This window comes from Haemaphysalis longicornis, unplaced genomic scaffold (genome assembly GCF_048455015.1).
Source record: "Haemaphysalis longicornis isolate Haplotype H1 unplaced genomic scaffold, Haemaphysalis longicornis Haplotype H1 scaffold_12, whole genome shotgun sequence".
Classification (NCBI taxonomy): domain Eukaryota; kingdom Metazoa; phylum Arthropoda; class Arachnida; order Ixodida; family Ixodidae; genus Haemaphysalis; species Haemaphysalis longicornis.
In genome coordinates this window covers 50,236,309-50,262,407 of record NW_027526225.1, presented here as the reverse complement: position 1 = coordinate 50,262,407, position 26,099 = coordinate 50,236,309, and the positions used below count along the sequence as shown (strand labels likewise).

The 26,099-nt window shown below is 47.3% G+C and overlaps 1 protein-coding gene across 1 annotated transcript in view; it reads right to left on the bottom strand.

Moving 5' to 3' along the window:
• LOC144161958 (uncharacterized) overlaps nucleotides 1–20,956 on the bottom strand; it is a 28,325-nt gene extending 7,369 nt beyond the window's left edge. Inside the window, exons 1-4 of the mRNA XM_077692503.1 lie at nucleotides 20,773–20,956; nucleotides 15,241–15,256; nucleotides 12,032–12,161; nucleotides 6,026–6,419 (exon numbers count right to left, since the gene is read on the bottom strand). Of these exons, the coding sequence (XP_077548629.1) occupies nucleotides 6,026–6,419; nucleotides 12,032–12,161; nucleotides 15,241–15,256; nucleotides 20,773–20,817 (585 nt within the window). The 5' untranslated portion in view covers nucleotides 20,818–20,956. The remainder of the gene's footprint in view (nucleotides 1–6,025; nucleotides 6,420–12,031; nucleotides 12,162–15,240; nucleotides 15,257–20,772) is intronic.
• Nucleotides 20,957–26,099: the final 5,143 nt, after the last annotated feature.

Below are 26,099 nucleotides of genomic sequence, written 5' to 3'. Positions count from 1 at the left end.
GCAGCTTGCAGGTTGAGTGGAACGGCTTTAATTTTAAATGCAACGTCACGCGGCGTTGGCGTGCCTTGTCGTAGTCCGCAGGCGCGCCTTGTCGTAGTCCGCAGCCAGGCCACTACACTATAAAAGCAATAACAGCTTCCGCCGCCCGGTTTCGAACCAATGACGCCGCGGGCGGAACGCAAAGTGCCCGGCGCACTACCGACTGAGCCACGAAACCGACACAGATTTCGATGCACCGAACGCGCCTTATAGGCCTCGAGCGCGGCCTGTAGGGGCGCCACTGAAATCCCCCTAGCGGCCCGTTTCGAAAGCAGGCGCGGGAGTCCCCGGCCCGCTCCCGCCTGTCGCCGTTGCTTTTGGGGCTCGTTCAAGACAGCGATTTACCGTTTGTACGCGTTCGAAATACCGAATAACGTCGAGCAGACACTCTGTTTGCAAGCGTGGTATGTTCACGAGAGTATAAACGTTTATGACGCGATCTTAGTGAGATCTATATGAGCGCCGGGCGTGCGTCCCAGGCCGGCGTCCTGAAGCCAGCATTTGCATGCAGCTGATTGTAATTCCGCTGCCCTGTAATTTAGTGACAGTGTCGCCGTAAGCAGTGTTTCCTCCGATAGTCATGTTGCGGCCATACACACTATGATGTAAATCGACTTTGTGCACTTAAAAAATCCAGCGGAGCACTCATACCTGACAGCACGCAAGTTACGCCTGCCAATATCGCATATCAGATATTGATCAGTACCATGACAAGCCAATGCGGCATAAATTTCACAAACATCGTACCAAAGAAGTACGATGGATAATGCAAAATTACACTCCGGAGTCAGCACGCGATGACAAATTTAATGCTGGGTCGTTTTGTCCCGAGATGAGCGCTCGCAAAGATTCACGTGTTACATTTATCCTCCACGAGAAGCGCGAAGATGGGCTTATAGAGTAATCCGCGTCCGTGACCAAACTCTTCTTCGAAACATCGTCATATGAGTCATGACACAGGGAGACTGCAGAATCTAGCATAAACCGAAATCAGAGACCCTTATCAGATACGACACTCATCCAACGAGCCCGTGTGTACGAGATTTCGGCGCACGTTAAGGATCTCCAGGTGGTCAAAATTAATCCGGAGCCCTCCACTACGGCGTGCCTCATCGTCTCCGTTGCGTCGGCGCGTTAAACCCTGCAATCAATCAATCAACTCTTCCAACGACACCTCGTATCGCTTGTGAACTGCCTAGCCTGTATTCTTCAAAAAATGAGTCCGCCGAGTGATCAGCCGTTTTTCAAGGCGAAAAACAAAAGAAAAGTGAACACGCAGCTTGTGTGTGTGATTACTAAAACGTTCATTCGTTGATTTCGCTCCGCATTAGTAAACAACAATAGTTGAGCGTCCTCCTCCTCAACCCCCCCCCCCCCATATCTTGCGAAATACCAGTGCCATTCGCATCTAGTTGGTCTGGTGAATAGTATACCTTGCTCAAACAAACGTCTTTAGCATTTCAGAAGCTGCACTCGGTTTTTTTTTCATTCCCGTACGACTATTCTATTTATTCCTTACTTGCAGACCATTCATTTTCCCGTGGTTTCATTAACATATACCTTGGTTCTTATTATAAGGCATGAGTGGGCACATATCTGACAATGCACAGCCTTTGAGTGTACTTAACATTTTCGCGTGGCTTATATTCCCATAAAAGGCACAAGTTTTTGTCAGCTATTGGGTTATCACGTCCCCGAAACATATTTTTCTACGACGTACATATTCGAAGCAAAGCCGCATTTGTTGTCTGCGCTGCAAAACGAACCAACCCCTTACAGTGAGAATATCAGGTCTAAACGAGGCGACAATAAATAGAATTCACTTGTGCTGACGGGTTCGAAGGTGACAGCGGTGATATGCTGCTGCCATCGCCGACGCCCGCAAGAGCGGCCAAGAAGCGCGCAGAAACGCCTCCCCGGGTAGCTCTTGTTGGCGCTGGAGCGCTCTTCCAAGACGCAGCTGTTTTTTTTTAAGTGCCCTAAACGTTCAGTTAGCTTACAGACGTCACAAAAACAAGTTGTTTAGAGCGCAGAAAGGCAAAGGGAATCGAAAGGAACCAAAACACTGCATGACCACCTATCAGCCACGCAGCGCTAATCCCGCAAACGCCGCGGAGAAGCGGCGGCAGGAGGCGCAGCGATCGCGAATCATTTCTGGTTTGTTTCGAAAGCTCCACAAGTTGTCCCGCGCCTCCGAAAGATGGCGACACGGGTCCCGCGATCGAGAGATACGACTTGCCGGCGCACCCCCTCGGAAATGCTGTGCATTTGATCGTGCCCCTCGCGAGGGGGATGTCTTTTTAGTTTCTACTGCAATCTCTTTTTTTGCTTCGTGCTTCAGGTTAGTCGTCAGTATTTTGTTTACTGTATACGTAGTGATGACCGATTTTTCGTGCTGTTGCCCTGCCCACTCTGTGTTCATTGATTTCGTAAGTGTTCTACTGTTGTCAAGGGATCTTTTGGCACGCGGTGATATTGAATCAAACCCACGGCCTCCTAAAGAAGGTATGTTGAAGGAACTGCTGGAAGGTAAAAAAAAGCTCACTTGTGCCATTGAATGCGTTCAGGGAACGGAAATAAAGATTGAAAAAGAATTTAGGGTTTAACTGATCACACAGACACCCTCGAGCAGAGATTGAAGCACTTAAACAGTTCCTCTGCAGAGGTTAAAAATATGAAATTGTCAACATCAAAGCTTGAAAAGCACGAATAAACGCTTATTAGCAAAATAGCAGAACAGAAGCCACAGAAATAACTTTATCATTTACGGGTTAGAGGAGGCCTGTGATAAAAAGTATGAGGATTTGAAATCAAAAGTACATACAGATATTTTTGAGCGAAAATTCTAAATAACGGTAACGGGCAGTAAAAGATGTCATAGGCTTGGCAAGAAAGCAAACGAGAGGCCACGACCTGTGACCATAAAATTTCTAGGCTACTGAAAATAACTAACGTCTTGTCGAGTGCATTTAAATCAAAGGGAAGCACATTGCCACTGGTTGAAGACTTTTCCAAACGAGTTCGCGAAACACAGAAGCAGTAGTGGAAAAGTTCAGAGGGAGAAATACTACGCGGCTGTAAGACAAGACTAGTTTATGATAAGCTTAAGGTTGATGACGTCTTGTTCTGACGTCTTGTTTAAAGGGCTCACACTTTATGCTGAACAAAAAGTCAAATTGCCAAAACATAGGCTCTCCGGCTCATTAAAAATAATAATTGTAAATTGTTGGAGCTTCCCTGATAAGGCCACGGAATTGGAAGCACGAATTCTATTTTTTTTTGTGATCCAGCTGTTGCTGTTCTGACGGAAACATGGCTAAGCGACTTGGTTTACGATGGCGAGTTTGTTCCGTATTGCTACAGCGCATACAGAAATGACTGTGGTAGTAAAGGAGGCGGTGTTTGTGTACTTCTTTAAAGGAAACCTTAAAATATCTAGAATGGCAGTTATACCACAAGTAGAAGGTATTTTTCGCAAGACTTACCACAACGACGTCCGTTACAATATAGGAGGTGTTTATTGGGCCCCCAAACGCTACTATTGATGTGCTGAATGAAGTGCAAAATTATTCGAATTTGAATGTTAAGCATGATGATTGGAATATATTGACAGGAGATTATAATATACCTACCGTAAAGTTCCGAGAAAAGGCCTTCCCCCGAAACATTGACTACCTTCCCTGAAGGGGTGAAATACTCAATTTACTCAATGAAGACTCGAAAGATCGCCCACTCCGTGACGCCTTCGAAAACCCGCAGAGCTGCTTCCGCGAAAACGTTCCGCGGCAGCCAATACTGCCGATGTCTCAATTTTGAACCGAAGTGACACAACCTGTCCGACTTGGGGTGGTAAATGGGGGGAAATACCGTCTTGGCATCATTTACGCAGTGCAGCATCTCGACAAGGCTTGACGGTTCTGAAGACGGCGATTCGAACCAGCGTCTGGCCTCTGCGAGCACGAAACCGGCGAGGAGGCCTAAAGCTTGGAAGAGCATGATAGACGAAGGGCTGCAGCTTGGGTTCGACTCTGACAGCGACGCATCGTTCCATGCCCCAAGCGACGAGGAGTGAACAAAATAAACGTGAATCATCTATTCATGTTTCGATTCGGTCCCTTATCTGTCTTTTTCGCACTGGACCCGAAGGTTCGCCCATATCGTATTTTTACTTGATATCTCCGCAGTTTCGGTTAGCGGGAGGGCCACTTTTTTGTCGTTTTTCGCATCTTACCAGAAAGTTCGCCCATCCCCTATTTTTCACTTGATATCCCTGTAGTCTGGATGGGTGGTCTTTCGGAACTTTCTGGTACTGAATATTACAAAAGCGCTTACTTGAAGCAGCGCGACCCTTCGGGTGAATCAATGGTTTTGCCTTCAGTTAGTTGAAGTCTACACAAGAATTCAGTGTACCCCTCATTCAATCCTTGATCTTTTCTTCGTTAACGAGGCAATTACACCTCAAACAAGTCCTGAGACATTTCGTGGAATTTGTTATCATCAGGCTGTGTTATTAACTCTAAGTGACACAGCTTTCGATAAGCAATCAACCTTTTTTATCTTGCTCTAATTTTGATCAAGCAAATGATACTGCTAATATAGATCTACTTTCATTAAACCTTGACAACATTTCGAATAATGAAAGTGATATACATAATTTAGGGAACGGGATTAAGGACATTGTCAAAGAGTGCAAAGAATCATTCGTGCTTCTGGTAGCTAAAAAACTGAAGCGAAAAAAATCCGTGAATTTCTCGAGTGTACATGGACAGGATTCGGGACATGGCTTCAAGGTTCGAAAAACTGACAACACGTGGCGTGCAGAGTTGAAGACACTCTTCCTTCTCTCTTGCTCTTCCCCCCACGGCGCGAGAAGCAGGGACTTCCCACACTGTTCAGCCGCTCGCGACGGTTTCCCCCAGGTGGGCAAGCTTTTCGCCCTTGAAATTCGCCGAAGCAGGCAGGAAAAAGGAAAGAAGAGAACCGTGACTAAACGACCCGGCATATCCTCCAAGAAACGTAATTATCGTCTCTACGCTCTCACCAAGGAGGCCGCAGTCGCCACGAGCGAATGCATTCATACCACGAGTGCTTCCCTTGGCACTACAAACGCCGCCATACAAACTGGAGCATACAGAGTAAGCTCTGTAGAACATGGTCTCTGCGATCAGCGCCGCCGCCAGCCGATCGGGGAGGCGACGTGTAGAACTCCATGCCCCGGACTTCAAATATATTCAATTGTATGGTTTAAACAACAGCGTATATAAATATGTTAGAGACGCATTTACCAAAGAAAAAACGAAGATATAACGCCGACGAATCACATTCTTCAATCAAATCAGTGGCTAAGTACCATTAAAGTGAAGTTTCAAACAAAGATATCGTCTTTAAACAACTATATCGCCCTTTCATGGGCGACAGAAGGAGGGGAAGAATGCCCTTAATGATACAGAGGAGTCAGCGCGGCAGCAAGCTTGGCTCGCCACTCCATATATGAATTGCTTGAGATTGCGTAAGTTGGTTCATGAACACTAACAAACTTTCAGCTGGAACGTGAAGAAACATAGAACGGTGGAGAGATACATGGTCACTGTGCTACGGTCGAGAGTCACACAGACACAGTGCTGCCAGCGCACAGTCAGCACTGTGTCCGTGCATCTCGCGACCCTCCTTTTCCTTACGTTCCTAGCTGAACGTTTTCCAGAGTCCATAAATTAATATGAGAGGGACGTAAATGAGCCAAGGGAGCCAAGGCACAAAAGCTCATACAACCAATGAGAGACGCAGATATAAGCACGGAAAAAGAGACAAATTCAGGACGGCACACGTAGCCCAGGCACAGTAGTAAAGTTAATTCAAACGTTCACAGAGTTCTGTTCAGGCCGGAGCCACAGAGAAATGACACCAAAGCTTTTGTAGTCCTTCTCATCACAGCACCTGGGTGCCTGGGCTGGTGACAACGAGAGAACAAACCGAAGGGCTCACGTACCATTCTCTCTTCCTGAATTACCCAGCGCACGTGGGTGCAGGTGAGAGGTGGAACTTTAACCGTCTGATGCACGGTGAAAGTTTCCGTGTGTGTGACCATCTCCGACGTTCTGTTCCGCAGGTCCAGGGCCAGACCCACACTCGAGGCTCCCTTGCCGGCCACTTGGGACCCCGGAATGGTCACCGACATATCCGCCTTAAATGTGGCCCTGACACCTCGCAGGACTTGGCTCACAACTGTGCTCGACCGCTGGGTGCTCCGCCAGATCCTCACTTGCAGTGGCTTCTTCTGCTGATGGTTCTCGAACCACTGTTCCAGAGCCACCACTGACGTCGTCTCCAGAGACGAGGCCTGCCTGAATTCCATTGTTGCTTTGTGCATCTGAACCGGTGGGCTGGGGGAAACAAATTTGCAATATATTTTGCACACGTTGTAATTGTTCCGGATACGGCTAAAGTCACAAGTAAACATAAAGATGCCTGTAATTCTTTTCCAAAGGCAGAGGGCCATGCGTTTTTGCTTCGAATATATCGGGCGCAATGGTCCGATATTAGGTCTTGCACTGTTAGATTATTTAAATGATATTTCGTTGAGCATACTTCTGGGCTGTACAGAGTACGACGTTTAGCACATGGCTGCCTAATGTGTAAAGAAATACACCATGAGGCTCAGAAAATTAACCTCACGACACTTTTAAAGTTTCGAATAATTGGCACATGCAGCCTCTAATGGAAATAAATCTAAGCATAAAGTCGATGTTCACGTGACAGGACTGAAGTAAACGTGTCCTGAAACCGAATAATACTCAAGGCCACACCATCCTGCCTAAAGTCAGCAAAAATACCGGAGTGTAACTATAGCCAAGAATATAAGTCAGAGTGCTCATATCGGAAACTTTTGTGCATTGGCAGAGAGGAAACTATGCTACCTGTGGCGAAAGTTGATTCTTACTTCGTATCCCGTTAAAGCTAGCAGCATAGCTACGATATGTCTGTCCCATCTTGTGTATGAAACATTAGAGTTATAGCATAGGGGAGAACCGTTACTGGTACGGCGTCCGGTACTCGGTTCGTGCACCTGCGCATGTACCCAGCCAGTCTATCTCCCACTGCGCATGCGTAGTGGTGGCGGTCGGCTACGGGGTACTCCATCGGGGCCGGTTCTTCGCTCTGCTATTGTATGGGAACCCTGTGAAGTCGGCAGCATGATTATGGTAGAAAGAGTACAAAGACGACTGGGTCATTCATTCAAAGTACTCTTCGACGGAGTCGGTAACAGAAATTTTACGTTCGCTCAATCTGCCCACCTCAGCCGAACGTGGACGAAGGGATGGATGAAGTTTTATCTGTTGACAAAAAATAACCTAAGCATAAACCGAATAAAGTACTTACACCACGCCGAGGCAGAAACCTGAGAGGTATCAATGAATGTATACATCACGTACCTCAACAAGGGTTTATAGCATAGGGGAATTCGTTTTGCATGATAGAAATCACCTGTGGAATCCTTATAAATGCTTTATTTTAATTCAATTTAAAATTTTTGATGATGGCTCAAACAATTCTTATCCACGTCAGCTTGGTCTACTATTCTATTAACTGTCTTTTATGCTTGCTATGCAACATTGGCGGAAATATTTTCTGATTAGATCACGCTTTTGACCTTTTGCTTAGTTTACTTACGTAAACCACGTTGAAGGCATCAGGATTGAAAGCCAAATGTCTTGCGATTAGTACTGGTGTATGAATCATATGCATTGCTATTGGACATTTGTACTGTGTTAAAAGTCGGTAGTGTTCTGAAACAAATATTTAATAACAAAACACGCGTTGCCTCCGCTTATAGCGCTTGCTGAGGACGTGAATAAAGAAATGAAGAGGTGTAGAAAGATTTACGCCCATCTAGAGAAGCTCTAAAATGCCGCAAGAACTTCCGAAACAACCTTTGAGTACTCATAAAAGGTACGCTACGAAGTGTAGGCCACGCTTCGTAGACACTTGTCTCCGCTCGTCGAAATAAAGTTGTTCTTATTGCGTGCCGTTTTACAAACACGCACACACACACGCACGCATGCACGCGCAAGCAGAAGGAATTGTTGGCATTAATACGCCAAGGAACGCTGCCAATATTTTCTATATTTCCTGAAGGAGTCGCTCATTCGTATAGTATATATATATATATATATATATATATATATATATATATATATATATATATATATATATATATATATATATATATATATATATATATATATATATATATATATATATATATAGACTGAAAAGATAAAAACTCACACAGAGGGCGAAAAAAATAAGGTTAGTAGAGACAGAGACAAACGAGAAAGACTTAGAAAATAAAAATAAGTTTACTGAAGTTTCAGGGAGAGGACTCCCTTTCTTCAGAATACAAAATAAGTTCGTTTCAGAGCTTATTTTGTACTCTGAAGAAAGGGAGTCCTCTCCCTGAAACGTCAGTAAACTTATTTTTATTTTCTAAGTCTTTCTCGTTTGTCTCTGTCTCTACTAACCTTATATATATATATATATATATATATATATATATATATATATATATATATATATATATATATATATATATATATATATATATATATATATATATATATATATATATATATACAGAAAGATGTATATATATATACACAAAGTAGAAGTACGCTCTTCGGACACTTTATTTCGTACTTCTACTTTGTGCGTATTCCTGCAGCAACTAAGGACTCTACTTCACGACTATATATATATATATAGTCTGGGAACAAAAACTCACACAGAGCGCGAAAAAATAAGGTTAGTAACGTCAGTAAACTTTTATTTTTATTTTTAATGTCCCTCTAGTGTGTCTCTGTCTCTAGTAACCGTGTATATATATATATATATATATATATATATATATATATATATATATATATATATATATATATATATATTATAGTTTACAAGGGACCGGAAATACAAAGAATCGTACTTAATTCATAAATTCAACTGCCTGGAGCCAGCTGGAATCAATGCTTCGAAAGGCCGCTCAGAAACCTTACGGTATCTGAATCGAACAGAACAATAATGCTCTTACAAAAAGTAGGCACCTCCATTCGCAACACCCCTGCCTGCCCATCCCCGAGGCTGTTACTTGAATGCAATTTCTGTGCTTTTTTTTCTTTTTATACCACATGGCTGTTTCGCATACTACTCAGGGTTCCCCTACGTGAAGATGGTGAATTTTTTGTTCCTTGGAGATACCACGGCTGGCCTAGGCGATTACTTTTTCGAAACCGCTTTGCTTTTGGACGAGGACGGCCCACAAGCGTATATCACTGGCGTCCGTGTGCATTTCCGTTACGGCGTTTTAGTCGAAATGAGCGAGCACAGGCGGGCTTTGCAGGAATTTTTGCAGCTCGCCGAATGCTTCCTCTTAGGCGCTTTCCCAGCTGAAAGGGGTGCTTTCTTTCGTCAACTGTGTGAGTGGCTCTGCAATGCGTTCGAAGTTTGCGACGAAGCGCCGGTATAGTATGCGCACAGCCCGAGAAATCTTCGCACGGCCTTCTTATCTTTGGGCCTTGGGAAGTTCGCTATGGGTGAAGTTTTTGCAGGGTCAGGTAGGACTCCCGCGGCGTTGGCAACGTAGCCCAAAAACTTGAGCTCCTCGTACGCGACGCGGCACTTTTCAGGCAGCGTTAACCCCGACGTGCGAATAGCCTCGAGTACAGACTCCAACCTTGCAAGGTGTTCGTGGAAAGTCTAAGCGAATACTACAAAGTCGTCGAGGTATACGAGGCAGGTGTGCCACTTCAGGCCAGCTAGCACAATGTCCGTGACTCTTTGAAACGTTGGTGGTACCGTGCATAGCCCAAAAGGCAGTACCTTGAACTCTTATAGGCCGTTCAGGGTTATGAATGCAGTCTTCTCTCGGCCTCTCTCGTAATCGTCATTATTTTTTTTTACAAAACAAACTTTCAGGCAGAACGGTTACCTGGAAAAGTCTAGAATATGTGCCAACAAATCGGTCACTCAAACTCACCCCCGAATAGCGCCACGTACTGGCAGACATGCTGACCTGAAACACCTGCTGTGGTTCAGCCCGCTGTACTCGGCTGCCAGAGCTCAGGCGCTAGCCTTACTCCCGGGTGGGATAAGGCCGAGTTCCTTCAGTGCTGGGCTACACCGATTGCAACACACGGATGCAACTGCAGCGGTCGCCAACGAGCTTTGGAGGTCGTTAAACCAGTTTGTGGATGATGCAGAAGCTCCTGCCAGTGGTTTCCAGCTCGGACACAGTGCCAGAACTACAGCCCGCCACGGCCGAAGCCAGTGCTCAAGGGACAGAACGTTTAACTTCATTGCATTTTTATTTTTACCGTTATTACTTTTTACATTCTTTTACAGAAGCCTTAGATTGGCATAAAAATAGGAAATAGACGTGTTCATACCAACTGGCACAAATCGAAATTTGTGTCGCTCTTTTTCATAACGTGCAGCTGATGTGTACGAATAGCATCAAAGAATACAAGCTACGTCATCCTTTTAAAGTGTAATGCTTCAACCGTTAAGGGGAGCTTGAGATCTCATCCACAGTTGTTGGGAAGTGTATATAGCGATGTACAATAGGCACGGTAATGTAAAGAGGCAGCGCAAGTGGTGAAACATGGTGTGCATCGAACGCCCGTTCTGAGTCAATCATATTTTACACCGAAGCTGTTAGCTTTTTGCTGGTCGCAAAATTTCCTGTCGTAAACAAAAAACCCAGGCAGGACCCAAGGCGCCGGGTGCATGTGTTCAGGCTAAATCAGGCATGCAGCAGTAGTCCGGTAAAAACAAAAACAAAACAAAACATGAATAAAAACCCCAGGATGAATGATAAGGCACCAATCAACAATTGGACCCCCCTCCCCCTTACGTTCTGGTAAAGATTAGGTTTGCAGCTGCCCTCGAAAGGGACGGGGGTGGACGTAACTAGAGGGCTAGCGCATGCGTCAGGCTAGGAAGGACTCAACAGTTCTCGCCCAAGACGCCGAGCGCGTGCGTCAGGACGGTGCATTGGCCACCAGAGAAGCCGAGTGCAAGCGACAAGCCCCCTGAGACAACCAGGAACATTTCAAACTCTCCCCCATCAGCATGTGTATTGGTTTACAACAGCTACGCTGGAATCACTTCCACGGGGCGGGATGACATCCACATTTTAAGTGCGAATGCACTTCTTAAGCGAGCCTGAATCGTCCGCCGCCGTAGTCCGCATAGCAACAGCTGCGGGTGCGCGCGCTCCTCGTCTTCCCTAGCAACGGGGGGAGATGGGCGCGCGCTGCCTGGCCGCTGACATGGCACATACCCACGTGGGGGATTGGCCAGGAATCGGCCGTGAGAAGGGCTAATGCACCCGCTTAAAGGAGTACTGACACGAAATTTCAAAGCTGAGATCCGCTCTAGCAATCAAGTACAACGACAACACAAATAGGTGTCTGTGAATAAATGCATCTTTCTTTCTTTGTAGTTGTGTGTGTGTGTGTGTGATCTCTCTTTCGCGAACATTACCGAACCGCGCAAATTCAACTCGTGCATTCGCACTTTCACATTCTTCCCCTCGGGGAAATGCGGGGAATTTTTTTAATGCTTTGCCTAAACCTGCATATTTTACCTTTTTTGTAGACATGTAGACAAAAGTCAACCACTGTCGCTCTCCCGAACCACAGCAAACTAATAAAATTGGGAGCGGGGTGTTCGACTTCGCCGAATTTCTGCATTTTATTTTCAATCGAAAACTGCTCAGTAGCATCGCCTTTCTGAAACTGGCGACCTTTCTGGCTACTTTTCAGACTGAGGTGGCGACCTTTTTGGCACCTTCGGCAATTTCCCGGCGACTTTTCTTTCTGAGAACCTGGGAACCCTGACGCTGAATGTCGCAATTCATCGCTGGTTGCAAAGCAATTCGTATGCGCCCATTGCAAAAAACAAGAGGACAAAACTTCAGAAACAATACATGTTGGCTTACTAGTTTTGCGGTCGTGAATAACCGCGTCTTTTGCCAAACTCCATGTCGATGAGCTCTCGTTGTTCGTGTTGGTACTTAACTCTCATTGCATGGATAATAGCGTTGTCGATATCGATGTCTTGGCCGGTACCTGAAAGCAAGTGCAGGTGAGGGACAGTTTGCATGCCTTACCAGCGCCATTTATGAAAGCCCCTACAGCAACCAGTGTTGCCAATAGGTACTTCTGAACTTAGCTGCGCTGGCGGCGATTGTGCTCTAAAACACTCTTGATGTTTACAAAATTTCGGCCAACAATATATGGCAGCACCGATCTCCGATGATAACACAGTTCTGATCCAATTACTACTTTTCCGGTGGTTTAGCAGACCTGTGTTAAGATCTGGATACCTTCTCTTCTATTTTGCTCGTGTCTCCGTCCCCCGCCCTCGGTCCCAAGGTTGTCTGAAGGTCACGGCCGGCGGGCCGGCTGCTTCTTGTTGAGAGTTTTTTGGAGCAAAGTCTCGGTTAAAAAAAAAGCGCCGAGGCACCTGAGCCATTCTATTAGGTTCCGAATACAAAAGCGTTAACGTCCTAATTGAGCACCTGTGAATTCTTACTCAGAGCGGAATAACCTACGCATCATGAATATCTTCCTCTGCAAACGGGAGAGCCGGAAGTGGAAGTGGAGGAGCCCGAATGTGGAGGATAAAAATGAAATAGACTTCATATTATGCGACAACCCTGGCGTCGTGCAGGATGTGGAAGTGCTCGGAAGGCTAAGGTGTAGTGGCCACCGTATGGTAAGATCTCGAATCAGGCTAGATTTGAGGAGGGACCGTAACAAGCTAGTACGAAAGAAGCCGGTCAATAAGCTAACAGCAAGACGTAAAGTAGAAGAATTCAGGATCGCGCTGCAGAACCTATATTCAGCTCTTACCGAGGAAGCAGACAATCTCACACGCATTATCACGGAGTGTACAGTAGAAATCGGGGGTACGATGGCTAGACAGGATACTGGTAAACTTCCCCAGGAGACGAAAGGTCTGATTAGGAAACGGCAAACCATGACAATCTCCACCCCAGCTAGCAGAATAGAACTAGCGGAGCTTTCGAAGTTAATAAGCGCTAGACCACTGACATACGGAAGTATAGTACGGATAGGATCGAATATGCTGTAAAGAACGGAGGCAGCCTGAAAGCAGTGAAGAGGCGTCTTGGCGTGCGGAAAAATCAGATGTTTGCACTTAAAGACAATCAAGGCAGTGTCATCACAAATATTGATAAAATTGTCATAGTAGCCGAGAAGTTCTATAGAGATCTGAAGAATAGCCGGGACATCCAGGATAATGCCGAAAGAGAAGGTAGTTCAGAGGAGATAGACATCCCACCAGTAACGACAGAAGAAGTAAGAAAAAAATTGAAAGAAATGAAAGTCGGCAAAGCACCTGGTGGGGATCAGATAACAGCAGACCTGTTGAAGGATGGCAAAGAAATTCTACTTGAAAGAGTGGCAAACCTGTATACGCAATGCCCAATGACCGCTAGTGTACCGGAATCTTGGAAAAACGCGATCATCATCCTAATTCATTAAAATGGTGACATGAAGGACTTGAAAAATTACAGGCCGATCAGCTTACTGTCTGTCGTCTACCTGGTACTTACCAAGGCAGTCGGTAGCAGAATTTCTACCTCCTAAGATTTCAGTCAACCTAATGAACAAGCAGCAGGAGAGTTGTAAGCGGGGCTAGGTGGTACTGTTTCATGGCGGTAACAACGCAAACTGGACGAAAGCAAGAAAAGGGAGAGACACAAACAAGCGCTTGTTTGTGTCTCTACCTTTTCGTGTTTTCGTTCAGTTTGCGCTCTTACCCGTCATTGAAAAAGCAGGACTCCGTAAAGGCCATTCAACAATGAACCATATTCACACGATCAATTAGGTGATAGAGAAGTCCGCTGAGTATACTGAACACCTATATATAGCCTTCATAGATTGTCAGAAAGCATTTGACTCCGCCATACCTCAGGAGTCATTCCGACATTACGGAACAAGGGTGTAGATGAACATTATGTAAGAATACTAGAGGATATTTACAATGGGTCCACAGCTACCATTATCCTCCATAAGGAGAGCAGTAAAATATCTATAGGGAAGGGCGTCAGACAAGCAGACACAATCTCTCCAATGTTATTCACAGCATGTTTACAAGAAGTATTCCGAACGTTGGATTGGAAACATGGGGGAGTAAGAATTAATGGAGAATACCTCAGTAACCTTAGATTTGCTGATGACGTTGCCTTGCTATGTAACTCGGGGGACGAATAGCAAAGCATACTTTCCTCACTGGACAAACAGAGTAGAACCGTGGGTCTGAAAATAATGTGCAGAAAGCTAAAGTAATGATCAATAACCTCGGGACAGCACGGCGGTTTGAGATAGGTGGCGCGGCAGTGGAAATGGTAAGCGAACATATCTACTTAGGCCAAGTTGTGACCTGCATCCCAACCATGAGGCAGAGATAATTAGAGGGGTAAGAATGGGGTGGAGTGCATACGGCAGGCATTCTCAGGTAATGAATGGCAGCCTACCATTGTCCTGAAGTAGAAAGTGTATGACAGCTGCATCTTACCTGTACTCACGTACGGGGCAGAAACTTGGAGGCTCACCAAGAGGGTTCAACTTAAATTGAGGACGACTCAGCGCGCAATGGAATGGACGATGATAGGTGTAACATTAAGGGACAAGAAGAGAGCGGAGTAGGTCAGGAACAAACTCGTGTTATGGACATGTTAGTAGAAATTAAGAAGAAGAAATGGACATGGAAGGGACATGGAATGCTAAGGCAAGATAACCGTTGGTCATTAAGGGTAACAGAGTGGATCCTTATAGAGAAGGCAAGCATGGCAGGGGGCGGCAGAAAGTTAGATGGGCAGAGAAGGCAAGCATGGCAGGGGCGGCAGAAAGTTGGATGGGCAGATGAGATCAAGATGTTTGCGGAGATAGATTGGTCGCAGTTAGCACAGGACCGCGATAGAAGAGATTAATGGGAGAGGTCTTTGCCCTGCAGTGGGCGTAGATAGGCATGTAAGGATGATGATGATGAGGAAGTTTCACTTCCGCCTCACCCTCTCAAAACTTCATCCTGTTGTCACTTGAGGCGATTTGTTTTGTGCCCCGCTTTGTTTCGCGACCCGCAGGGCAATGAAGTTATTTGACATTGAGTGTTTCTCACCTGAATCAAGCAGGACCTGCACAAAAAAAGAAGCAAACGTGGACAGTTAGTAGTCCAAGGAAAAAGTCACAGTGTTCACACGTACAAGATTAAAACTGCAGTCGCAATTAGCACCTTGAACGATATTGAATGACCAATGCGGGATCCCCTAATTTTACTTTACAGCTTCTGTAGTTATATACCGATGATATGTTGGCCCGAAACATATTAATACTGTGTGATAAGAAACAGTCAGGTGCACTTGCGATTACACGAGTGTCCAGAGGCAAGTTCCCGTCGAGCAGGACGAAAAATCGCAGCAGGACATAAAAAAATCGCTGCACAGCTCCCATAAAGCAGGGTTCGCAGGGGGCAAAACGTTGACGGTATTCGGCATGCTACACCAATAAATTTATGTGGCGTATTTGTGTCGCTTACGACGTTAAGGTGTTGAAGGCTTGATATACTTGCTAACGAATGCAAGAAATAGTAAACGTGCCGTTTTTCAGTATAAAAAGAATCGAAACCGGTGAATGTGTCTAAGTAGCTTTTTATTGTTTTCCAGCCCTTTTAGGCTGACAGCACAAATGCTGGCCTGCTCGGGATGATGTTATTTGAATTAACGAAAATTACTCTTGATCTCTTTAGTGTACTTCCTCTAGAACGCATATCTTTATATGGTAAAGATTTCGCTGTGGGAAATGTAGCGCAAATATCCCTCCAGGTCCAAAGAAATAAAGTGTTACTGTATTTTAACAGCGGAGCTGTAGTGCAAGCTGTAAAATCACCGTTGCAGGACAAATACCAAGAAAATACCAAGCTCTAGTGAGCGCGTGCCTCATGGCGACCGCCGAACTTCCGTGGCACGCGCAGTGGGTTTACCAAAATACAAATGGTGGCAAAAGCACCGGGAAGCGAGAACATGATTAGCGCTCGTCAGTGCGTGCCTCGCCGCGACCACCGAGTCCCCGGTTCGGCCAGTGGCTTTAGCAAAGAAAGCAAAAAAAAAAAAAAAACTGTAGCGCTTTCGTCAAGCACTGCCGCGCATGTAAAAAAAAAGCTCCAGGGCTAGTGCCAAAGATTAAAAGACACCCTTCTTCGGAGAGGTCACCGCGGCCGCCGAATTCTCTACAAGCCAATGTGGATAATTGGAGACTTGGCTACGAGAGTGCCGAACCTTCTCGAGGCGACTTGCAGATTACGTTAACGCTGCCTCGAGTCGATGGCGAAGAGCTGGTGGAAGTCTTCAATGCTGAGGATTACTTTGCATCCACCACTCGCCGTGAAGAAGACGACGACCTCTTCGAGACATATGAGGATTATTACTAGCACCGCAGCTATGCAAATAAAGTGTGGCAGCCCTAGAAAATGAAACCCCTAGCAGCAGAACAACACGCATATTTCACAAAAGGCAGCAGCTGACGGGCCAGTCGGTGATGCCTGGCCGCCGGAAGGATACCTTTAAAGATTGACTTCGGTGAGTTGGTGGCTATTGTGACTGGGGCGGTTGGTGAGCGTGAACCGCTGTTAGTATTGCGGATTGGTCTGGTTGTGCGGAGAGCGGCTCTTCAATGAAGGCTGATTTGAAGAGATGAACCTAAATAGTGTACTGTCTGCCTTCCAAATCCACGGTGAAATGTTTATCAGCGGGATGAATGACGCGGCAGGGTCCGTCGTAAGGGCGCTGAAGTTGCTTCCGCACCGAGTCACGGCAAACGAAAACGTAGCGGGAAGTCGTCAGCTGGATGGGCCCATGGGGATCCGCACTCTTCTGGTAGCGTCGTACGGGCGCCCGAAGTGAGCGAAATGAATCGCGCAGCTTTGTAATGTAGTTCTGAAGGAGTGAAAAACTCTCCTGGCAGGCGTATCCACGCACGAAGGACCATATCTGTGGGCGTGCTGTGCATATCCTGCTTCAAAGTAGCCCGAAGGCTCAGCAGAACCAACGGCAGAGATGTAGACCAACGGGTAGCGTCTGGCTGTGCCCTGAGTGCAGTCTTGAGGGAAGTGGAGAAAACGGTCAACGAGCCCGTTCCCGTTCGCAATGGAGTGGTATGTCGTGGTGTGGATGCAGGAAGTGCCAAGAAGGGTCAGCAGGTTATTAAAGACTGCCGACTCAAACTGGGGACCGCGGTAGGTGGTAATAGTTGATGGGACACCATAGCGGGAAAACCAGCTCGCAACTGATGCGTCGGCGATGGTTTAACTGCGAATGTCTGTGAGAGGAAACGCCTCGGGTCAACGCGTGAAACGATCGACGCAAGTTAGTAGGTAGGTGTTCCCTTTTGAAAGAGGCCAGGGCCCCAAAATGTCTTCGTGCGCCTTGTCGAAACACTCCGTTGGTGGTGTAAAGGAGCCGAAAAAAGCCTTGGCGTGCCGGTAAACTGCTAGCATACGAGAACTCAGCGGGTCCACTCGTGTACGTCTTTTTTGATGCCCGGCCAAACGAAACGCTCAGTGAGCAGGTGTTGCGTGGCTCGTAATCCAGGGTACGATAGTCTATGATAGTCGTCGAAAACAATGTGCCGGAACTCTGTAGGACGAGGGGATGTGGACCGTCTTGGGAATGCATCTCGATGAGGACTTTGGGCCACGCTGCACGTCTCTCCTTGTTGTGCTCCGGGTGCACGTTGGGTAGGGTGGTGTTGGGTCGACGCCTATATGTGCTGTAGCTTCCTTGTTTATGTTGCGCTGTTGCCGGTTCGGCGTGCGGGGGTTGTAGCCAATATTCCCGAGGATTATTCGTCCAGTCTTTCTCGTGGACAGACGTTTCAGCTGTGCTGCCAACTGGCCTCCACGATTTCTTCGAGGGTACTGTGCACTCCTAGTTGTAGTAAACGCGCCGTGCTCGTAGTTTCCGTGCGGCCCAGTGCCGATTTGTAAGCCTTGCGTATGAGTGTATTGATCTTGGCCCGTTCCATGACTCTCCAGTTATGGTACGCGGCCACGTACGTAATGTGGGTAATGGCGAAGGACTGGACGAGTATCACCAGGTATCATGCCCGTTCGTGAAAAAAATGCGGGGAATGAGGCGAATAGCCTCGGCCATATTGCTGTTGAGCTCGGCGAGGGTTTCGCCATTGCTGTTGTTCTTGCGTCTAGTTACTTAGGGGATGCGTTGCCCCAATGCAATGACTATCTTTGCACAGTCGGCTTCGCGCTGCGGCGTCTTCCTTCTGCGTTTCGGTGCGAGCACAAGTTGCCAGGAGAACAGACCAGGCCAGTGCCAACGAGGTGCTGCTCGATGGCGGTGACTGCCGCTTGCAGTTGATTCTCGATGTATGCGTCGCTGCCGCCGGCGACCAACACAACAACGTGATGTCGGCGTATATGGTATGACGTACGTTCGTTCGCGCCAGCGCCTTCGCAGCCCAGATCATGACGAGGTTGGAAAGGAACGGCGAGACGACCGATCCTTGCGGCGTGCCTGTGCTGCCGAGCAGTAGGTCCCCCGCGTGCAGTTCGACCGTCCGATCTGTAAGGAAGTCCTTGACGTAGTTATACTTAGCTTCTCCCATGCTCAACTTGGAGACTTGTGCCAAGATCGCTGAATGCTTACCTTGTCGAAAGCACTGTGGAGGTCCAGGCCAAGGATTATCCTGTTATCACTAGTGCCTTCCTTATCAGCTATTTCCATCTTAAGCTGGAACATGGCATCTTGCGTGCTGAGGTTGTGTCGAAGCCGTATGATTGAGTCTGGATATAGGCCTTCCTTTTCGAGGTAGTCTGGCCATCGGCGCGCGACGACGTGCTTCAGCACCTTGCCTACACAGGACATGAGCGAGATGGGAAGGAGGTTGTTCATGTCTGGCGGCTTGCCCGGTTTCGGGATCAGGGTGATCTTGGCACATTTTTACTGGCAAGGCAGCCTGCCCGATCGCCAGCACTCGTTGTAATATTGGGTAGGGGCCTCTATAAATGCGTCATCTAGGTTTTTGAGCATCTTATTCGTCCGTGGACAACGATCAGACGGGAGTAGTAGCTTTGGAAGGACACCTGTACAATCATTAATCTTTGCGGGTATAAGGGAAGTTTCTGCGTGGCACAGGACTTGAAGATCTGGGAACAAGGAGTTCTAAGGAGAGAGAGCAGATAAAGCTCTCCTCACCAAAGTGTGGCTCTCAGCATGCCAGCTCATCCTCCGAACTAATCTCTAAAAAAGCCTATTTACAACTTTACTGCACCTGCTTTCGCGTGAAAATTATAACTGAATACTTAGACAAGGCTACGCTGCGCTGGAATTATCTCCCAGTTCGTCTTCTTTTTGTACCTGGCGTACATCTTGACCCGATGCATATTTGAATATATTGAACTGAACCGCCTGAATACACAAATCTTTATACGTAATATTTTTAGTGGCGAAGCACCTCAGGGGCTTGGGCTGTCTGTGTCCCCTGTCGTCTTATGTAGTCACGGCACTAAAAAACACTGGGACACTAATTTTTCAACATCTCGCGCTAGAACGCGTGCTAGGGCGGGTGACATGAAGACAACTTACGGCCGGTCTGTCTCTCATTTACCTGCTCAAATCCGGTTCAACGAAAGGGAGGGCGCCACCACCGCGGCAAGTGCGCGATTCCTTCTCCCACGATCGCTTCTCCGGCGCCCAACCAGCGCGTGCCGTGTGACAAGAGAAAGGCTTACAATCATTCAATACACTTATACACTGCATGCTTCGCCCCTCATAAGTTTCACGTTCGTGGAGAGGCCCAGAAGTTTTGCTTTAATTCGAACTGTTTTTCAGACTTGTACATGTTTTGATATTGAGGTATAAAAATCAAGGGTAGCTTTACAACAAGGAGAAAGTATGGTGTGTGAATATTGTTGCAGAAAGGCTGTGTCTAGAGTGCCGTCCGACGGCACTATAAGCGCTGTACTAAAGCGAAGCCCACCAGCGTTTTAATGAAAAATACCGCGTGTGGCACTATTTCATCTCCATGAAGGTAACGTAACGTAACGTAACATAAATTAACCTTAGATGAGGAACAAACAAGATCACTTACATAATCGAAGACTAGCCTAAGTCATAAAAATTGCAATTAAATCTTAGAAGTGTAAAAAAATTAAAGGATGTAGGAGCCGGACTCGAACCGAACCACCACCCTTAGTGACAAGAAGCTGAGGTGGAACCTTTACACCACAACAGCTTTTTTCCCTTCAAACGCTCCGGGCCCTGTCAGTCCTGCCTTATAAATTGGAATGTCGTCGGACGGTACCCAAGACACTGCATTGCAGAAAACCTCTAGAACGGTATGCAAGGAGACTGAGAGTAAAGACCACGATAAGCTGATCGCATGTGGCCAGGGGAATCATCCCCAAACTACCTTGCTCGCCAACCCGTATTTTAGCCTTCTCTCTTGTATATACTGTACATTTAGATAGTTTACACCTTATCAATATCAATACGTTTTTTTAATGCAGGGGTCTCATTACTGACAACAAAAAACAAAAGTAATGTTTCGCAGAGGGAAAACATTATGAAGAAGGAACGCAAAAATTTTTTACCTACAGAAAGAACACGAGGAAATGCAGAAATTTTAGATGAGTACTTACCAGAGCAGTCGCAACGAATATAATTATCATTTTAACCTGGGGCATACGCGTCCTACAAGTCAGAGTGCTTCATCGGACTGTGTTTAACAAACTTGGGGGCCGCTGTATGAAACGTTCAAAGACCGTCGCACAGCGTAATGTCCCCGTTGTTGGAAAGAGCAATGGTAAAGTCCATATTGTGACTGCTATGTACGAAGATGTAGTGAACATGGCGCGGTGTCGTAACAAATGTATAAATACCGAAACGGAAACAAATGCATAAATCCTTAACCGTGTGAGCCTTTAAGACTGCACGTCGAAGGTGGTTCGACACACTAAACCAACTAATTAGATATTTAGAAGGGCGGATAGCAAAAAATCGCCCCCAAAGTCGCTTTTCGTGAAAAAAGGTGCAGGTGTCGGAAACACCGCCCTCAGCGCTATCGACGCTGCCCATTCTCTGCTAGGAGACATTAAAACACGGCCGCAGGCTGTTGGTCAACGTGATGTTCTGAACTTTTCAAAGTGTTGCCACCCTTTGCAAGCAAATGACGTCTGCACGGGGGGAAAATAACCTTTGTCTTCGTTTAATGCCAGACTGATGGACACGGCAACACGGGTGAGCCGTGCAAGGTTAGTTTCTTTGTTACTCCCAAAAAAGTCTAACATTTATGTCACGACAGATGTAATGCATTACAAACATGGTGACGTCGTTAAAAAACGTTTGCAAGCCGGCTTCCGCTGAATAGTATTCCGGCTAAGGGTCGAAAAAGATTCCTCGAGCACTAAAGTCTGCTTCCGTGCTTCGAAGGTGAAAGCCAAGCGATTATCAAAGCGATTCTTTACGGTTAAATTATGCCTGCGGCCCAAATGTTATTTCTCTCTCTAGGAGCTTGCGCATACGGGGATAAAACCGCCAGAAGAAACAGACAATGCAGCGCGTGACCTCACTACTCGCGCACCCAGGACATCGGACTACTACGGCGCGTTTACCTCCCGAGACCTCCTCAGCTTCAAGACCTTTACTACCTACTTGAGGCGTGCCCGTCGCACTTTTCTCCTCCCGCACCACTCCCTGTTCCTTACTGAGAAGCGGTTCCTTCGCCTTCTTCAATGTGAAGCCTTCCCCGTCCCCTGTCCTCACCATCCCACCCACCCATCGCTATTTCCTACCTTTACTGTTCCGGCGGCACCGTCAAGGTAACCTTCCAACGCCGCGTGTGCGATCGGAGGGCTGACCCTATATCTCCCTTTCACACCCTTTCCCTATTGCTGGGCGTGGGCGAGTGATCTGGACGCAGGAGCCTGGAGGCACTGTGGTAGTACGCTCGACTGCTGTTCTCGAGACCCAATTTCACATTCCACATGAGCCCAAATGCCGTGTATGCCATACGTAAACGCCGTGTGGAGTGACCTCGGAGGATGTTTGTTTGTTTGTTTGTATGCGTGTTTATTGTTTATTGAGAAAACAACGTTAAATAGCAGTCTGTGTTGTGCCAAGGCGAGAGGCAGCACTGAAAGTCACTTGAGTGGCCTTTGACACGAGAGAGTACACGCAGCAGACAACATGAATTACCGCTGGTATCTTACGAGGAAAACGGAGAGGTGGTGACTAGTGAGGGTAGCCTCATTGAGCGGTATAGATGGTACGTGATTTACAACCAGGAACTGAATCGATTCGATATTTGATTGCATTGAAGTACAGCGGTACATTTCCCGGGCATGCAAGTATTGGGGGCTGAGATCCAGCTCCAGTGGCCGTCCGCGCGTTTCTTCATTTCTTTGTGCATCGTTTTTTACCGCTTGTTTTCGCTTCACAAAATCATGAAGTCACTGGCCGGGCTATCGACATTTCTCAGCTTCATGTGGTACAGGCATTTGTGGACGCTGATACCCGATACGGCGTTTTTGAACTACAGCGACCCAATGTACAGCCTACCCAGATGCCACTCAAATCTGCGTCTATCAATCAGTTCCCACTCAGCCATCTGGGCTGACGGAACGTACATCCGGGACGACCTACTGGACCTTATGCCAGCCATTCCTCAAGCCCCTGTTGACTACACTGCACAACTTGATACGACGGCGGTAGAATGTAATTTACGCCGCGGAACGTTTAACTCGATTTTTTAAAGAGGTGTCACACCATACTGGACACACAGCCCTCTCCGGGTGGAGTTGATTCCGAGCAATACGCTACGCACTCACATTGCGACGGAAAGTGCCTGCACCTTGAATTTGTTTCGCTGCCGCCGCGAATGCTTGAAGCAGACACACAAGATCAAATTCTCAAACTACAGCCCTACCGCCTCGAACGACGCGGTCTCCACCTCCTGACGACCAGCCGACCAACAAAGAATCCAGTATAACCTACCGCCGCCTTCAGATGAACGCATATACCTACGCGCCATCCTTCTCCAACTATGATGGCGCCCCTTGCCCGTTCTGTCCCCAACACTGAGCATGGTTTGAGCGTGCTCCCACAATCATTCCCTCACACACATTCCGTCCCCCAGCCATAAGCAGTGGGAAGGTATGCTTGCCAGACCGGATCCTGGTGGTCATCTTCAGCTGGTAAAAAGGGGCAGCCAGGCGGCAACCATCCAAGGAAGTCTGAACTGAGAAGACCTCCAGGCCCCATGGGTCGAGAAATAAACTCCTTTTTGTTCTGGAGATAGTTATTCATCCTCGTCCTCCACGCATGAAATATCTGCGCAGGATCACACGTGCCCTCCTCCACCCACGTGGAACAGACCTCCCAAGTGGACACGCACGCTAGAACGAGGTCCACCTGCGAAGATTTTATGTGCCAGTGGCCCCGTTTGCTAAGCTAACCATGGTATGGCAACAACGCTACTATGCCCCGTTTACCGAGAATTTCCCGTACTGTCCGCCTTCCACCAAAAGCACTCCCACAAATCACCACTTTGGACGTGTTCATCATTGCACGCAGCGGGATCTCGGAAGCCTGTGCCTCTCAGGATGGAGGCACAGACCTCCACCCTAGCAGATCCCGACACCCGACCTTTAGAGGTAGTGGCAGAGACTCCAACACCACTCCGCTCCTGCATTCCTCAGCGAGATAGGGGCAACCTTATAAATGCGTGGATTTACCCGGACAGGGACATTATTGCATGAAAAGATACGTAGGTCCTGAACATCACAGGTATTTGGCAATTTTACAGGGGCCATGCGGACAAAATAAAACGTGATTTTAGTCGCAAGATTTCGTGTTTTATAGCGCCCTCGGCACTCGTTATGAAGCAAACGATGCTTTATTCATGGAGAAATGAATCAATTCAAGTGAAAATTTTGATTCTCCCGAAAGTCGTGTTGCATGACGTCTGCGATGACGTAAGCAGGACAGGTCTTCAAGCGAACGTATTTGTCCAAAGATATTGGTGGCTACCGTACCCTGCATGCGCCTCACAGCGATAGTCCCTGCGATAGCCCCAGGGGACATTGTCCCTAAGAAATTAGGGAGGGGACATTAGTTTATAAGAGGAGCGGGGACATTAGTCCCCAAGAGCACGCGAGAGGGGCCACGGCAGCACACCAGAACGCAGTCACGCCTGCCACTTTAACTGTGGTAAGTCTAACCTAACAGAAAAGGAAACATTTGCTAGATGACCTCCTAAATAAAAAAAAAGTATACGTGGTCATTTTACGGGAAACCGAAATTACCTCTCGAGGGGACGCTCAAAATTTTCTGCAATTTGCCAGTCACCAATTTTGGTGTTTTTACACTCTCACACCCACCCGTGCGGACGGAACCGCAATTTTAATCCGGAAGCACGAATTCTTAACCGTAATTGACTGCGAGCGAACAAAGGACTGGCGCTTTTATTCCGTTGACGTCCTGGCGGGCGCGGGGGGTGGGGGTGGGGGGTAGCTTATGCGCTTCGTGCACGTTTTTGCGCGTAATGATACCGCGACGTGTGCCGCTTTCTCTCCTATTGGAGACAGCCTGGTGGTTCCGGGCCTTCTTGTCCTACCGGGTGACTTTAACGGCGTTGTCAACGCCAGCGACAGAGCAGGTGTTAAGGGTGTAGTGGACGCTTCAGCGCGGATTTTGAAAGCGGTCCTTCGAGAGGGTGATTTCGCCCTTCAACGTGGGGTGAACCAGGCGCTACACTAGATGGTGAGGCACATCACGGGCTCGCTTAGACTGGGTTTGCTTGACGGGGGATGCGCTGGCATTAGTGATCGATTACGCCGTCGCTCTGGTAGCGTTCTAGGACCACGGCTTGCTGACATGTACCATCCGATCTGGGCGCGAAATCAGGAGAAAGGTCTGCAACCGTTGGATGATGAACTATATGGTCCTAGACCACGCGGCCTTAGTCGATCGCGTAAGAGGTGAAATTGAATCAATCAGCACGACAACCATTGATGAAGTTGCTTGGGAATGCCTCAAACAACGTGTAAAAGATGCAGCAATCACAATCGGGCGTCAGGAGGCGAGAGACAAAAAAACTAAAGTAGGTCGACTGATGGAGTGCACGCGTTCCCTCGTATCAGCGGAGGAGAAGAGGCCGGGGGAATTCTCTGACGACATTCACAGCATGAAAGATGAGATCCGCGCGGAGCTCGAAAAACGGTATTGGGGGCTCTTGTGCTGAGCAGGAAGCAACGAGTCGTGTCCGAGGCTTAGCCATCGATGCTTTAATGCCGACAACAGGAAAAAAAGTACACGCTGGAATGCATTGAAGAATTAATGTTTCGAGCTGATATATACGAAAAATTGCTTAAAATATTCAAAAATAACAATCGCACAGTATTTCCGCACTACTTTATTCTAGTTATGTTACTCAATGAACTTCGTCGCGAACCAGGTTTTAGCATCGATACAGCGTCCGTCATCGGGTTGGGGCGGCATGTCGCAATGCCGATGTCACGTTCTCAGTTCTAAGACAAAGCAGCTGGTTATGGCTGGAACCTGCGCACTCAACACACAGTAATCCGTGGGTTTGAATTGTTGCAGAAAAATAAAAATAAACAGGAACAAGTAAAAGCACAGTGCCGCTTAGAGCAGAGAGACACGCACGTTGTAGACGGTTTGCAGAACTTTATCGGCATCAAAACCCAGATACCCGAGGCACTGCGGCTCGCTAAAGACCGCGTGCGTGCACCCACGATGCCCACGACGCCCTGCCATGCAGGCACTGAGTCGCGGGACGAACGAATTTTCTTATAAGGAGTCAAGCGTACCCGCATGTTAGCGCACGGCCCTCTAGCTGTTATACTTGGGGTGATTGCACGCTTACAAAAGATATCGCATAATTTGAAGCCGGCTTTCGAAACCATTATGGCGACAGCGTCGCTTAGTGCTACCGACCAAGGACGCC